The sequence below is a fragment of the Poromitra crassiceps genome (genome assembly GCF_964638095.1).
Source record: "Poromitra crassiceps genome assembly, chromosome: 15".
Taxonomy (NCBI): Eukaryota; Metazoa; Chordata; class Actinopteri; order Beryciformes; family Melamphaidae; genus Poromitra; species Poromitra crassiceps.
In genome coordinates, this window is record NC_139634.1 from 6,656,964 (window position 1) to 6,670,638 (window position 13,675).

Consider the following 13,675-nt stretch of genomic DNA (forward strand, 5'->3'; position numbering starts at 1 on the left):
ATAATGTTAATGTGTAATTTCATTTCATTAATGGACTTCATTGTAATTGACATAGAGATGACTTGTTATGCAGGCAATAATTAGCAAAACGCCTACCTTGCAAATAAGCACTTTCAGCACAGGATGCTCATACACAGAGTTGCGCTGAAATTGGTTTACTTGCTGTCCACAAGCAGTGCAGTTGATCTTCTTCTGCAGGGTATCATCTGTGATCATGAAGAGAGAAACAAACCACTAAGTGTCACATGTGCTGAATTTGTCATTACTTTGACTATATTAAAATTCTATGCGTTATGGTTTTGACACCTACATGGCAAACAGAATACACGTTCAGTTCCAAAATAATGAAATAAAATAACCTTCGCATTTGTGTTTGAAATCCACCCTCAGCTTCATAGCTCCTTTATTTTCATTCCCAGCTGGCCTCATCACCAATGTGCCTGGAGACAAAAACACAAACGTCTCCCAGAATAAGCATCTTATTCAACATCAACAGATGAAAAACACAGGTCATACTTTTAGACAAGTTGTCCACATTACCTTCAGAAGGATTGTCAGAACTGGCACTCCCATCGGAGGTGTCTGATTCATTCACTCCAGTGTGCTTAGCTACAGAGGCAGGCTTCCTAAAATGTGTTAGAACAACGTTTTTAGTGTCTTGTTAAGCTGTGTCAGAGACCTCTTCAAAAGAACACACACATGCAAAGAAAACATTTCCGGCTGCATCTAAGAAACTTACACCTCACCTCTTAGAACGAGAAGAGGATAGCTTCATATTTTCTGTTGAGCTACCAGGCTGAGGAAAGAAAGGTGATTTGAGTAGCATGAAAATGTATCCAAATGACACAAAATATCCAACAGAAGAAAACTGACTAAGGTTTTTTTTAACCTTTATTTATACAGGGGGAGTCTCACTGAGAGCAATGCTCTCTTTTTCAGGAGCGCCCTGCTCACATTCACACCTGGAAGCTGGACCAGTACAACCACAGTCTGATCTGCTGGCCACTGATCAGCTCCACTGGAGCGGTTGGGGTTAAGGGCCTTGCTCAAGGGCACCTCAGTGGTGGTAATGAGGGAGGGGCAAGCGCTGCCTTTTCACTTTCCCCACCCAGATTTATCTTGCCGGTCCGGGGGATTGAATCGACAACCTTCCCGGTCACAAGCTCGCTTCTCTAACCTTTAGGCCACCACTGCCTTCAATGCTTCAATCAAGTACAACAGTAACAGGTCCACACTTAACCCATTGATACCTGATGCAGCATTTGCGTGTATATCCCTCATTTGTGTGCGTATCCCTTTAAGACCGCGAACCGCGCGGTTCGCGGTCTTACACAAATGCTGCATCAGGTATCAATGGGTTAAGAGGAAAATAGCAATGTGAGAGATGACTGCGGAAATCCGTAAAATTGGTGGCTTCAACATGTTTGTTTTTACACTAAGGTCAATGTATAAAGCTGTAAAGTCAACATATATTTATTTGGCTGCCAGAGAGGCAGGTCACACTCACCTCGTCTGCTATGTCTGCCATTTGGTCTAGGTTTGATTCAGAAGAAGCCGTACTCATTTTACCTAGGAAGAAATGTAAAGATTACTATCATGTCCGGCACTATGATCAATTAAAATGTTGCATTGTTTTATTTATCTGGATCACAGAATCTGAAGCCTGTAACAATGGCCCATCTACCAAACAGGTAGTATGGGAAAATGTTTCACCTATGCAGTGTACTGTCTTTTTGCTGGCTAACATAGGTTAGGTTAGGTTACGTTTATTTGATATGGACATCACAGAGCATTGGAGATGTAACATACATGTATGCACAACAACCAGATACACAGTGTTAAGTGTTTATAGCGGAACGCTAATTTCCAACACCTGTCCACAGGTGACTTTTACATTAAAACACAACCCAAAAGGACACAGCCAAAAATAAACATAATCAAATATAAAACCACATGAGTAAAGCTATACATACAAATATATTGACAAGGAGGTACTAGATGCTGGAGACTTTTTAAGGGCAAAGTTACACCTTTTCATTAATTGCCAGATATCTTGACCAAACATGGAAGAGAGCTTATTTTAGGGCTGCTCCTCCATGTTTTTGTGCATCTGTCAATTAATGCATTCATAGTTGACTTTTTAAGGGCAAAGTCACACCTTGATGACAACAATCTCAATTACAAGAATGATTTTACAGGATTTAGTACTACACTGAAGGACAAGCAAGAATTAAACAGGTACAACACATCAAAAACCCTAACTAGTTTAACAAATGTCACTTCCTCTTATAGACTATTTCAACTTGAGAATGTAAACATTCTAAATGGCCCCCATCTTATTTCCTGTTGCCGTGTTTGTTTGCTAATATGTACAATAGTTGACATGAAATAAACTAGGATTCAAACTGTTGACAGAATTCCAGAATATCCATATGAACACTCACACTCATCTGTGATTGTTGCCAAATTGCACATGAGAATAAACAAAACATTAACTTTTGGCTTATACTGTGTTAACAATTTGTAAATATGAATAAAAACATGCAGAAGAATGTTAAAGTGTTCATATATGTTCCAGACGAGTTCTGTCCTTTACAGTTATATCAAATGCCCTCCAAGACAAAAGAGGGAGATTTATTGAAAGTGTTCCTTTGTTGTTGTCTTTTGTCCCAGTAGTCCACGATTCATTTAGCTTTGATTTAGCTACAACGTTAAATCGTTATTCCGAAAGAAATACACCGCAAACATTGGGGAACATAATAACAATATTATATTAGCGTTATTAGCCTTCATAGCTACGATTTACAGTACTTTATAAGTAAACTATTCGTATTTATTGTGCATAGAAACTCTTATTTGAGAGGGCTATCCCGCTGTTTATATTGACGTTTTGCGTCATCATAACGTGCTGATTAGATCGCTACAAGCTGTTGAGCCATCAGCTCAGTCATGCCAGCAGCAAGCAGGCCTAACGTTATTATGATCAAACGTCCTCCTACAAGAGCCTATACTCACATCAAAAGCAGCACATGATTCTGGCTACGTAAGTGCTTGCTTGTCCTTTCACTCGACCAACCCAGTGTTCCTATATTTTGACCGGTGTTGACACATAACGCTAACTAACGGTAGCGTTACTGGCTAGGTTCAAGTTCATCAAGTTGGCTAACACTCGCAGCTTTTAGCTCCCGCCCTGGCTGCAGAACTTCTGGTTCCCGACGTCTCACGTTGCCCTAGCAACCTTGCAATCTCAGCGGTGCATGCATGGTCCAATGCATAGGCATGCACCGAAAAATGCATCTACAGGCCTTTCCCTCCCTCTGACGATGCCAAGGCATAAAAGCCAGCGAGCTAACGTTAACTGCGGGTTGGCACTGACTAGCAACATCCAAGCTAGCAGAGCAACACAATACCATTCACCGACTGCTAACGTTAACAGTTAACGTTTAGCTTTCCGACCATTTCGGAAAACCCGGCGATTTTGCTTGTCAGTTGCTGCTAACCACGTAATTGCATTTCACAAAACAATACATCTCACAAATAGCTTGATACATTAACGTTACCAAATGTTCTAATAGGCGGACGCACATCTGAATTTGTGGGTTCAGGAAATAAAAATTGCCGGCTGCGCAGCTAACCGAGGTACCCAACATTAGCAGCAGCTAGGGTTAGCCGCTAGCTAACTTAGCACCGTGATCAATGCAAAATTGGCTTGTCTAAACAAACAGCGTGGGTGCTGTTCTTACCTCCTTTTCTCGGTCGTCATTTCTTGACTGACAGAGACACGTGTGAATTGTGGTGCGGTCGACCCAATGTAACTCGATTTTAAAATTTTCGATGGCGCGGAAACAAGAAAAAACATAGAATATTGAAACAACTCCGGTCAGCGGAGACAAAGCAAGGGGACCATCTTGCCGGATAGCTGTGGACGCAATAAAATGGCGCATCTAGCCCAAATCCTATGCGCGATCCTATTGGTTGACCACTTCTGACATTGCTGTATTCTGAGTGGCTCGTGCTGTGTGGAGCTTATTGATTCGTCGAAACGGAGAGGAACTGCATCTGGATTATTTGCAAATGCGTTGGTGGGAAAATAAAATATACACTATGTTTTTTTTTAAATATTCATTCATTTGTTTATGTACAGTAGAAACAGGCACGCTCGCCGATGTTGTAGCCCCCTGTCTTCCCCGTGTGAGTCGGAGGGGCTCCCCCCAGACTCAAACGCAGTTACTGCATCAGAGGGAACACAAAATCCGGAAATTCTATTGACTGCGCGTGCTGTATGATGGTTTGGAAGGGGAAATCGTTTGACCATGATGGTCTGAAAATATTCATAACATGTGACGTCACAGGCGCTCTCTGTTGGAGATGTGTCACAACTGCTAATAATGTGAACTCAATTAAAGACGTGACAGTTTACGTGTTTATAAAGGCTATTTGTAGCTGTAGCATTTCTCTTTCTGGCCACTAGTTATGCTCTTGAAATTAACTGCTGCTCTGCTGTACAAACATTACCTGAGGAGGGGGCTCTTCCTCAACTGTTGTCTTGTGGTGCAGCAGCTTTTACAGTGGTTCTCAATTTGGGGTCCGGGGACCACCAGGGGTCCTTGGGGGGGGGTTCCAGAGGGTACCCAGCAAATAGATACATTGTTATTACAAGAGAATGTAGGAGAATAACTGTTGTGATCATAGTTGTCTCTTTACCTACAATACAGATTCTGGACAAAATCATAATCTAACAATAAAAAATATTCTCAGATTTGGGTCCAAGAGAGAAAATCTCATCAAATGGGGGGTCAGTGGTCCTAATGTGGACTACATTAGGGGTCCTTGATATGAAAAAGGTTGAGAATCACCGAGCTACACTACACAGGTATAAAGAAATGGCATTGAGTTAAAGTGTTGCATTTTCACCAAGATGATTTGTAAGAGTTTTGGGGGTTCTAACAAAGTGTCCAATGTGCATACCACCATACAAATCCCCCATGTTTTGCCTTTGGGAAAACACACAAGTATTGTCCAGGTTTGGCTTGTATTACTGAATACTGTTTTCCCCCCTCGCCATCATTCACTGATGCAATAAACACAGCCTTGTTCAGTAACTGCTTCTGCCTATGACCCCTCCAAGTGTATCATCCCATATCCAAGACTGTCCACCTTCCCGTGTTGCTATTTTAGGTGTTCGTATACATCCAAGGATGCTTCTCCTTCAGTCATTAATGACATAATGACTGCAGCCTTGGCCAGGAGGTCATGTCATCAGATGGTTACCGACAATCATTGAGTGTTTCAAACTCCTTTCTCAAAATGTCTTAACTATTTTTAATATTTTGGATTTATTTCATTTGAATTATCACAACATGCACACGTGCGTGTACACACACACACACACACACACACACACCCACACTACCTGTATAGATGGGAACTTTTGACAGGTCTTAAAATAAAATTACCCCCTGGACAGTTCACTTGAATCACAGTCATTTGCCGTAAAACCCACAACACATTTGTACGTGTTATACCTGTGACTGTGGCAGGAATGTGTCAGTCACATTTTCCCCCACCTTATCTGCTGTGTGTGGTTTAGGCCTATAGGGGCGGGGGGGGACTCCAGCCTCTGCCTTACTCTTGTCACGTTCCTTGGTTTGTGTGTGAATCATAGACTGTATTAAAGTCAATGCTGTGAATAAAGCATTTCAGTTGCACAATATTTTACCACAATGATAAATAATGGCCCAGTCTATAAAGAGACACTTTAGAAAATTGGGAATAGGCTATGCACAGTATCAGACGCAGTTGTTCTTTATGCATTCATCATGAAATCACATGAGATTAGTCACTTTCATTAGATGCTAAGTAATGTCTTTGCCATACATACTGCACCATCTCCCGTCCGTCCTTCCTCATCCTTACACACAAGGCTAGATTATGGGCGGGGCCAGTGGGGCGAGGGGCCCGCGGCCTGCTATGCATGTTGAACAGCAGGCCCTCGCCACATACAGTGCAAGCTGACCACAAGGCCCCCCGACACCTCGCATCATACTACTGTTACTTTTTTTTTTTCTTTTTTTTATAGAACATACAAACCAGAGCCGTATAGATAGAAGAGTCGCGACATCTCCATTCACTCCAATGGACCAGTTTTTTTTACTCTCAAGAGTTCCAAGAAGTAAGGTCCTGGATTAAGCAGCACTGTGTCGAGTCGCAGTAAAATGGACAGTTTGTGTTGTACTTAGATTTTTTTTTTTTTTAAGAATCAAATTGTACACGATCAGCTTTATTTTAGCATTCAAAAGTAGCGCGAGACCCCTTCCTGGCTGTTCATTGGCTAATATAATGAGTCATGCATTTTGGTCCTCCGCTGATGCCACTCTCTCTCTAAATTGCTCTGATACAAACAAGACAAACAGGCTCAGACACAGGAAAAGAAAGAAAGAAAGAAAAAAAATACATCATGGACATTCATCATTACAACTTGGTGCTATCAGCCGCACAAGGTGCTTATGTGCTTGCAAGAGACAATGCGCATGAGATCCAGGAAGGGGTCCAGGAGACACCAGCAGCCCTAACCTCAGTCACTTATCATTCTTAACCTCGTCAAAGTAGGCCAAAAACGGCTCCCAGACAGTTGAAAACCTTTTGAGCGAGTGGGTTCTCAGGGACCTGAGTCTCTCCATCTGTATTACAGAAATCATGTCCATCTGCCACACCTGAAAAGAAGGTGAAGAGGAGGACTTCCATTCCTTCAAAATAAGTATTTTGGCAACAGTTGTCCCCAGTGTCAGAGATTGTTGCACAGCTGTAGGGAAGTTCAGAGAGGACTCCGAGTAGCCGAAGATGGCGAGTTCTGCCTCCGGCTGAAGGGTTATTATTTTGTAGAACTTGAAGTACCAGTCAAATATTTTGGCCCAGAATCCGGATAATGAGGGGCAGAACTCAAAAAGCACGAGACAGTGCGCCCTCTGAGACCTGACACCTATCACATAGTGGTGAGACAGAAGGTTAAATCTTGTGCAACCATGTGCTTGGAGTAATGAAGACGGTGAGCAACTTTAAAGTGAATCAGCTGGTGTCTGCTGTTAATTGAGCAGAGTTGGTTACTCTGTGTCGGAGTAGGGTATGTGTCTTCATAGTGCAAGGCAACGAGACAAAGAATAGAAATAAAAAGGTATGGAGTCTTCTTTTTGATAACTTCTGTGTACTCCTGTTATAAAATGCCTGCTGGTAACTCCATGATGTCAGCTGGTTTGCTCCTATAAATAAATAAAAAACCGTGCTTAATTAAATGACACAACGGGCAGGCATAGAAGCTTGAACACTCGCTTTGCTAATTGCCGTTATCGTTATTTTCCCTTTTCATGAATCTCTTAAGAAAACGGCACAAAGAAAATAATGCTGTAGCTCTATAGCTACTATAGCACCAACACACGCATGCGGCCAGCCACACACACACTCATGCTGACGGTGGCTGGTGAAACACAGTCTCTGCGTTTATCCCATCCAGGCTTGTCCGTCCTCCGGGGGGCAGCCAGGAGCAGTGGGCAGCTTTCTTGTCTACATCGCCCGAGGACCGACTTCAAATGTTGTCGTCACTGGTCAGATGATGATCTTCTGCATGTTTTTAGTAGGGGTCCATATCAATGTTGTATGGAGGAACCCCAGGGGAGCACGGGGAGAACATGCAAACTCCACACAGAAAGGCAATTTTGACGAGATAACCCACCTGGGTCATGGGCACTGAAGACATGCGGGGGGGGGGGGGGGGGGTACACACCCTCAGCGCCCACAGCGTCCCAGGTGGGAATCGAACCCAGGACCTTCTAGCTGTAAGGCAACAGCGCTACCACTGCACCACCGTGCCCCTTTGATGAATTAGTGGATGCTTTTGTGAGGAGGAAGGTAAGAATGACACCTGTAGGAAAGCCTAGCCAGAAAAGGTCGTAAGAGGCAGGATTCCTACTTGTAGTCGCCTATAGGAAAAACTGTGGCAGATCGACACTCACAGTCACACTCCCACTCAGTTTGGCTTGCTCAATTCACCTGACTTGCACATGTTTGGACTGTGGGATGAAACCCACGTGAACACGGGGAGAATGTGCTAATTCCATGCTCCCCGGGCCCAGGGTCAAACCCAGATCTCCTTGTTGCGAGGTAACAGCTCTAACCACTGCACCATTGGGTTGCCCCCAAAACATACATTTCCTAATTTTAAGCCGAAGCACCCTTATCGTCTGATGTAGTATGATAGGTCTGCCACCGGGGCTTACGGCCGGGCCAGACATCTTGCGTCTGCGTGGCGTTACCTGTTGATTTTCATTTCGGCGCCCATGTTAACAGGTTACAGCAGCCACACCACCGGCATCAGACGCGCATCTCAGGCGCGTGTCTTGCGAGGCATGAGCCGCGCGTCATCTAGAGAATAGGCGCGACGCCTATTTTTTCTGCTTACCGCGCGCGCGCGTCTCTACAAAAATAGACATTAAAATGATCTTTTGCTGTTCATAATCATATCATACAAGCACTATTAACTACATTTTCAAAGCAGAAATAATCAAATATAACAACACTTCCGTTTTTGTTTCGCTGGGCGAATTTGCGGCATATCTTTTTTCGACTCTGGTTCGATTTTTGCGAGTTGGCAGAGAGTTGGCAGACAGACAGACAGCAGCGCAGCAGATGCAACGCAGCCTGTGTGGATGCCACGGCACGCGTCCCAGCCGCAGCCCCCACGCGACGGACACGCACTAGGTAGACGCGAGACGTCCGGCCCGGGCGCTAGCCTCCAAAAATATGTGCCCAGAGGCCTCATGCTGACCATGATCCGGCCCTGCTTACACATTGTCAGATGAAGTGTCTTCAGTGAGGTTTGACACTGTAAGAATACGACCAGGCCTCACCTTTTGCCATTGTAAATAAGAATTTGTTCTTAATGACTTGCCTGGTTATAAAAGTTAAATAAATAAAAAATAAATGAATTGGTGAAGGTTTTTTGCTGACTCAGATCACAGTGATTAAGAGGTAGTTACTTGGTAATAGAGAAGGAAGGAGGTTACACCCGAAGTGTGATTTTTTTGATTGTCAAAAAGATAAAGACAAACTTTCCATTTGATACCAGCTGATTGCCTTCCTGGTCCTTATTAGGTCTTCGGAACATAGATTGACTATGACGTGTATAAATTATGTCATTAATCTTCACGATCGGAGTGGTCTGAGTGCCAGTGACAGTATAAGTAGCAACTGTTTGAGTTTGGAAGTTATTCAACTTTCCAGCTCAACCTGACAGTGTTTGCCTACATCGCACTTCAAAGCCATGAAGACTCTCTGCATCTTCTGCCTTGCATTTATGATGCTGTTTGTGATGCTCTACGCAAACCCAATTACTCGTACACCAAGTGAGGAGCAAAAAGTTTGGCTGAAGGAAATCATGAGGGAAGGAAGAAGGAACTATACGGTAAGACAAGTATAAAAAAAAGTTTATATATATATATATATTTACAGTATATATATATATATATATATACATACTCTCACATTACTAATGTGCCAAGTGCTTTAACATTGTGATCTTGTCATAGGGACTGGAGCACATAATGGTGCCATCTATAACTAAGTCGGACATCAGCGTACTTCAGGTACGTTAGAAAGTTAAAAATGTACTGTTCTCATCCTTGTTCTTGTTGTAATGTTCCTTGACATTTTGTATCTGCAGTTTCCAGACTGTTCTTGCAGTTTGCTGCTGCCTTTCGTCTAATGTTATGTACTCACAGCATTGTGTCTGTCTCATCTCAGGAACACCCCTTCTGCTTGGCTGAGAAGTGTTTGAGAGGCATGGAAACAAACAAAGTTCTGTATGCAGCATTGGAAAAACAGAATTGGACAATCACCAGAAGATTGGCACAGTACAACAACAAAACGGTAAGGAGGAATGACTATTATTTGACAGGCTGGTCGGTCCATTATGAAATCTGACTTCATACACAAAATTTCAAACACCCTATGACTTAAAACCACCTTTGTGCCAACCAGAAATGTCAAGCTTACTGTATGCTCCTGGATGTCCATCTTGTTCCAAAAACATTTTAGTTTTACCTGTTCAGCAAGATCTTTGTGCACTTCAAATTTCAAATGGTGAAATTATTTTGTTTCAGACGACGGAGTGCAACAACATGAATGAAGCCACCAAAAAACCTGTTCTGGACATGCTGAAAGAGATTGCTAAGCAAGCTGAGAAAGTATTGTTCCCCAAAACCACTGCCCGACGCTAGCAGTGACCCACGACTACATGTATCAACATTGATGTTACCCTTATTTATTTTGATGTCATATTTATCTCATTATAACTTATTTTTGTAATATTTATATTTATTAAATCAATAAATTATGACTTGACAGTGGTTTGTCGTGTTCATGGAAGTATTGGCATAATGCAGTATCATTCATCAGCATTCACATAAGGTGCAACTGTTCAGTCACCCCATAACTATTCTTTTTTTTACATCACAGGACAGGTCAATTACTGTATAGTTTACCCAGAGCCGTATAATAGAAGAGTTGTGACATCGTCATTCACTCCAGTGGACCAGTTTTTTTTACATCACAAAAGTTCCCGGAAGTAAGGTTCTGGCTTAAGCAGCGCTGTCGAGTTGCAGCAAAATGGACAGTTTGTGATGTACTTTAAAAGGGTCAGACGTTTAAAGAATCAAATTGGATATTATCAGATTTATTTTATGCATTCAAAATGTAGCGCGAGCCTCCTTCCTGGCTATTCATTGGCTACTCCCACTCAGTTTGGCTTGATCAATTGACCTGACTTGCACACAGGGCCGGTTCCAGAACAAGATGACTAGGGGTGCATCCTAGATAGGAAGGGGTGCAGATGCCCGGCCGAAGGCCAGGCCCACTCGGGTGGCCGGCCGCCGCCCGAAAAATTTGACATGTTATTTTACTAAAAATAATGCATTTGACCATCATTTCAAGTAGAATGATACCACCCAAGCAAGAATATTTCAAGTGTTTCAAGTGCTTTACTGAAATATTTGGACCATATAATGATAATACAATTATCTCAACCTTAAAAGGTTACATATAGGTGCCAAAAAGCCATAAAATCACATCAAAGAACAAAGAAAAACAACAACTATAATTCAAGTTTAAACAGTAAGTGTGCAGCTGTAGCATTTATAAAAAAAAAAAAAAAAAAAAAAAAAAAAAACTTTTCAACTGAGCATGCAGACAATTAAAATAAGGGTGCAATGCATGCTTTTGCACCCCCGTAGAACCGGGCCTGCTTGCACATCTTTGGACTGTGGGATGAAACCCACGCGAACACGGGGAGAATGTGCTAATTCCATGCACCCGGTGCCAGGGTCAAACCCAGAGGTAACACCTCTAACCACACTGCACCATTGGGTTGCCCCCAAAACATACATTTCCTCATTTTAAGCCGAAGCTTAAAAATAGGTCTGCCACCGGGGGTTAGCCCCCAAAAACATGTGCCCAGGGGGCCTCATGCTGACCATGATCTGACCCTGCTCACACATGATCAGATGAAGTGTGGTTTGACACTCTAAGAATACAACCAGCACTTCTTGGTGAAAGTTGTGCTGACTCACGCTACAGTGATTAAGAGGTGGTTACTTGGTAATAGATCAAGAAGGAGGTTACACACTAAGTGTGGATTTTTGTTGTCAAACAGATAAAGACACCAACTTTCCATTTGACACCTGCTGATTGCAGGTCCTTCCTGGTCCTTATTAGGCGTTCGGAAAACCTAGATTCGACTGTGACGTGTGTGCACAAATTCTGTCACTCATCTTCAGGATGTGAGTGGTCTGGGGTGTCAGCATTTGGTGACAGTATAAGTAGCAGCAGTGTTTGGGTTTGGAAGTTATTCAACTTTCCACCTCAACCTGACAGTGTTTGCCTACATTGCAACTTCAAAGCCATGAAGACTCTCTGCATCTTCTGCCTTGCATTTATGATGCTGTTTGTGATGCTCTACGCAAACCCAATTACTCCTAGACCAAGTGAGGAGCAAAAAGTTTGGCTGAAGGAAATCATGAGGGAAGGAAGAAGGAACTATAGGGTAAGACAAGTATAAAAAAAGTTATATATATATATTTACAGTATATATATATATATATATATATATATATATATATATATATATATACTCTCACATTACTAATGTGCCAAATGCTTTAACATTCTGATCTTGTCATAGGGACTGGAGCACATCAAGGTGCCATCTATAATGACTAAGCACGGCAAACTTCAGGTACGTTAGAAACATTTAAAAATGTATTGTTCTCATCCTTGCCATGTAATGTTCGTTGACATTTTTCAGACATTGTATCTGCAGTTTCCAGTAGGGATGCACCGATATGAAAATTGTGGCCGATGCCGATAACCGATATTAACATTGCTGTTATCGCCGATAACCGATATTTACCGATGTCGATATGATCTGTATAAAACCACATTTTTATGATCATCACATTTTGTACATACTGAAAAACACATGTTAACACTGAATTTGAAAAAGTTATGCATTTCTTTATTTGCAAAGCCTTTGGAAAAGCCCATGAATCATAGATTTACTGCATTATTTCATATCAATGTGAAGAATTTGGCTGATAATGATAACCGATATTAACATTGCAACATCTGACCGATACCGATATGACCGATATGTTAAAAAATGACTAACATCGGCCGATACCGATATGATTGCCGATATATCGTGCATCCCTAGTTTCCAGACTGTTCTTGCAGTTTGCCGCTGCCTCTCATCTAATGTTATGTACTCACAGCATTGTGTCTGTCTCATCTCAGGCACACCCCTTCTGCTTGGCTGAGGAGAGTTTGGTGAGAATGGTGGAAACAGACGCAGCTATCGATGCAACATTGAAACAACAGAATTGGAAAATCACCAGATCCTTGCGACAGTACACCATATCGGTAAGGAGGAATGACTATTATTTATTATGAAATCTGACTTCATACACAGCATTTCAAACAACCTACTTATGACTTAAAACCACCTTTGTGCCAACCAGAAATGTCAAGCTTACTGTGTATGCTCCTGGATGTCCATCTTGTTCCAAAAACATTTTAGTTCTACCCTGTTCAGCGAGATCCTTGTGCACTTCAAATTTCAAACGGTGAAATTATTTTTGTTTCAGACTCACACGACGGAGTGCCACAACATCAATAAAGACAGCGCAGAACCTGTACTGGACATGTTGGAGCACATTGCTCTGCACGCGGAGCGTTTATTGTTCAGCCGCACCACTGGCCCACACCGGCAGTGACCCACGACTACATGTATCAACATTGATGTTATCCTTATTTATTGTAATGTAATATTTATGTAATTATAACTTATTTTTGTAGTATTTATATTTATTAAATCAATAAATTATGACTTGACAGTGGTTTGTCGTGTTCATGGAAGTATTCACATAATGCATGGTCTTCCACACCATTCACATAAGGTGCAACTGTTCAGTCGCTCCATAACTACTATGCTTTTTTTTTAACATCACAGGACAGGTCAATTACTGTATCGTTTACCACATTCAACTGTAGGAAATGCAAATAGAAATAAGCGGTTTGCCATAATCACATGTCGTCACAGCCTCATCGGATGACTAGCCAGGTCAGATTTGTA

General features: G+C 42.1%; 2 protein-coding genes across 2 annotated transcripts in view; one reads left to right on the forward strand and one right to left on the reverse strand.

Moving 5' to 3' along the window:
* Positions 1–3,870, reverse strand: part of atrx (ATRX chromatin remodeler) — a 49,871-nt gene extending 46,001 nt beyond the window's left edge. The window contains exons 1-6 of the mRNA XM_083651337.1: positions 3,744–3,870; positions 1,508–1,569; positions 747–796; positions 541–626; positions 360–440; positions 97–206 (exon numbers count right to left, since the gene is read on the reverse strand). Coding sequence (XP_083507463.1) covers positions 97–206; positions 360–440; positions 541–626; positions 747–796; positions 1,508–1,564 — 384 coding nt within the window. The 5' untranslated portion in view covers positions 1,565–1,569; positions 3,744–3,870. The remainder of the gene's footprint in view (positions 1–96; positions 207–359; positions 441–540; positions 627–746; positions 797–1,507; positions 1,570–3,743) is intronic.
* An 8,070-nt stretch (positions 3,871–11,940) lies between these two features.
* Positions 11,941–13,322, forward strand: LOC310789690 (uncharacterized protein). Its single transcript, XM_083651349.1, has 4 exons — positions 11,941–12,088; positions 12,227–12,280; positions 12,838–12,963; positions 13,188–13,322. The coding sequence occupies exons 1-4, from the start codon at positions 11,948–11,950 to the stop codon at positions 13,314–13,316; spliced, it is 450 nt and encodes a 149-aa protein (XP_083507475.1). The 5' UTR covers positions 11,941–11,947; the 3' UTR covers positions 13,317–13,322.
* Positions 13,323–13,675: the final 353 nt, after the last annotated feature.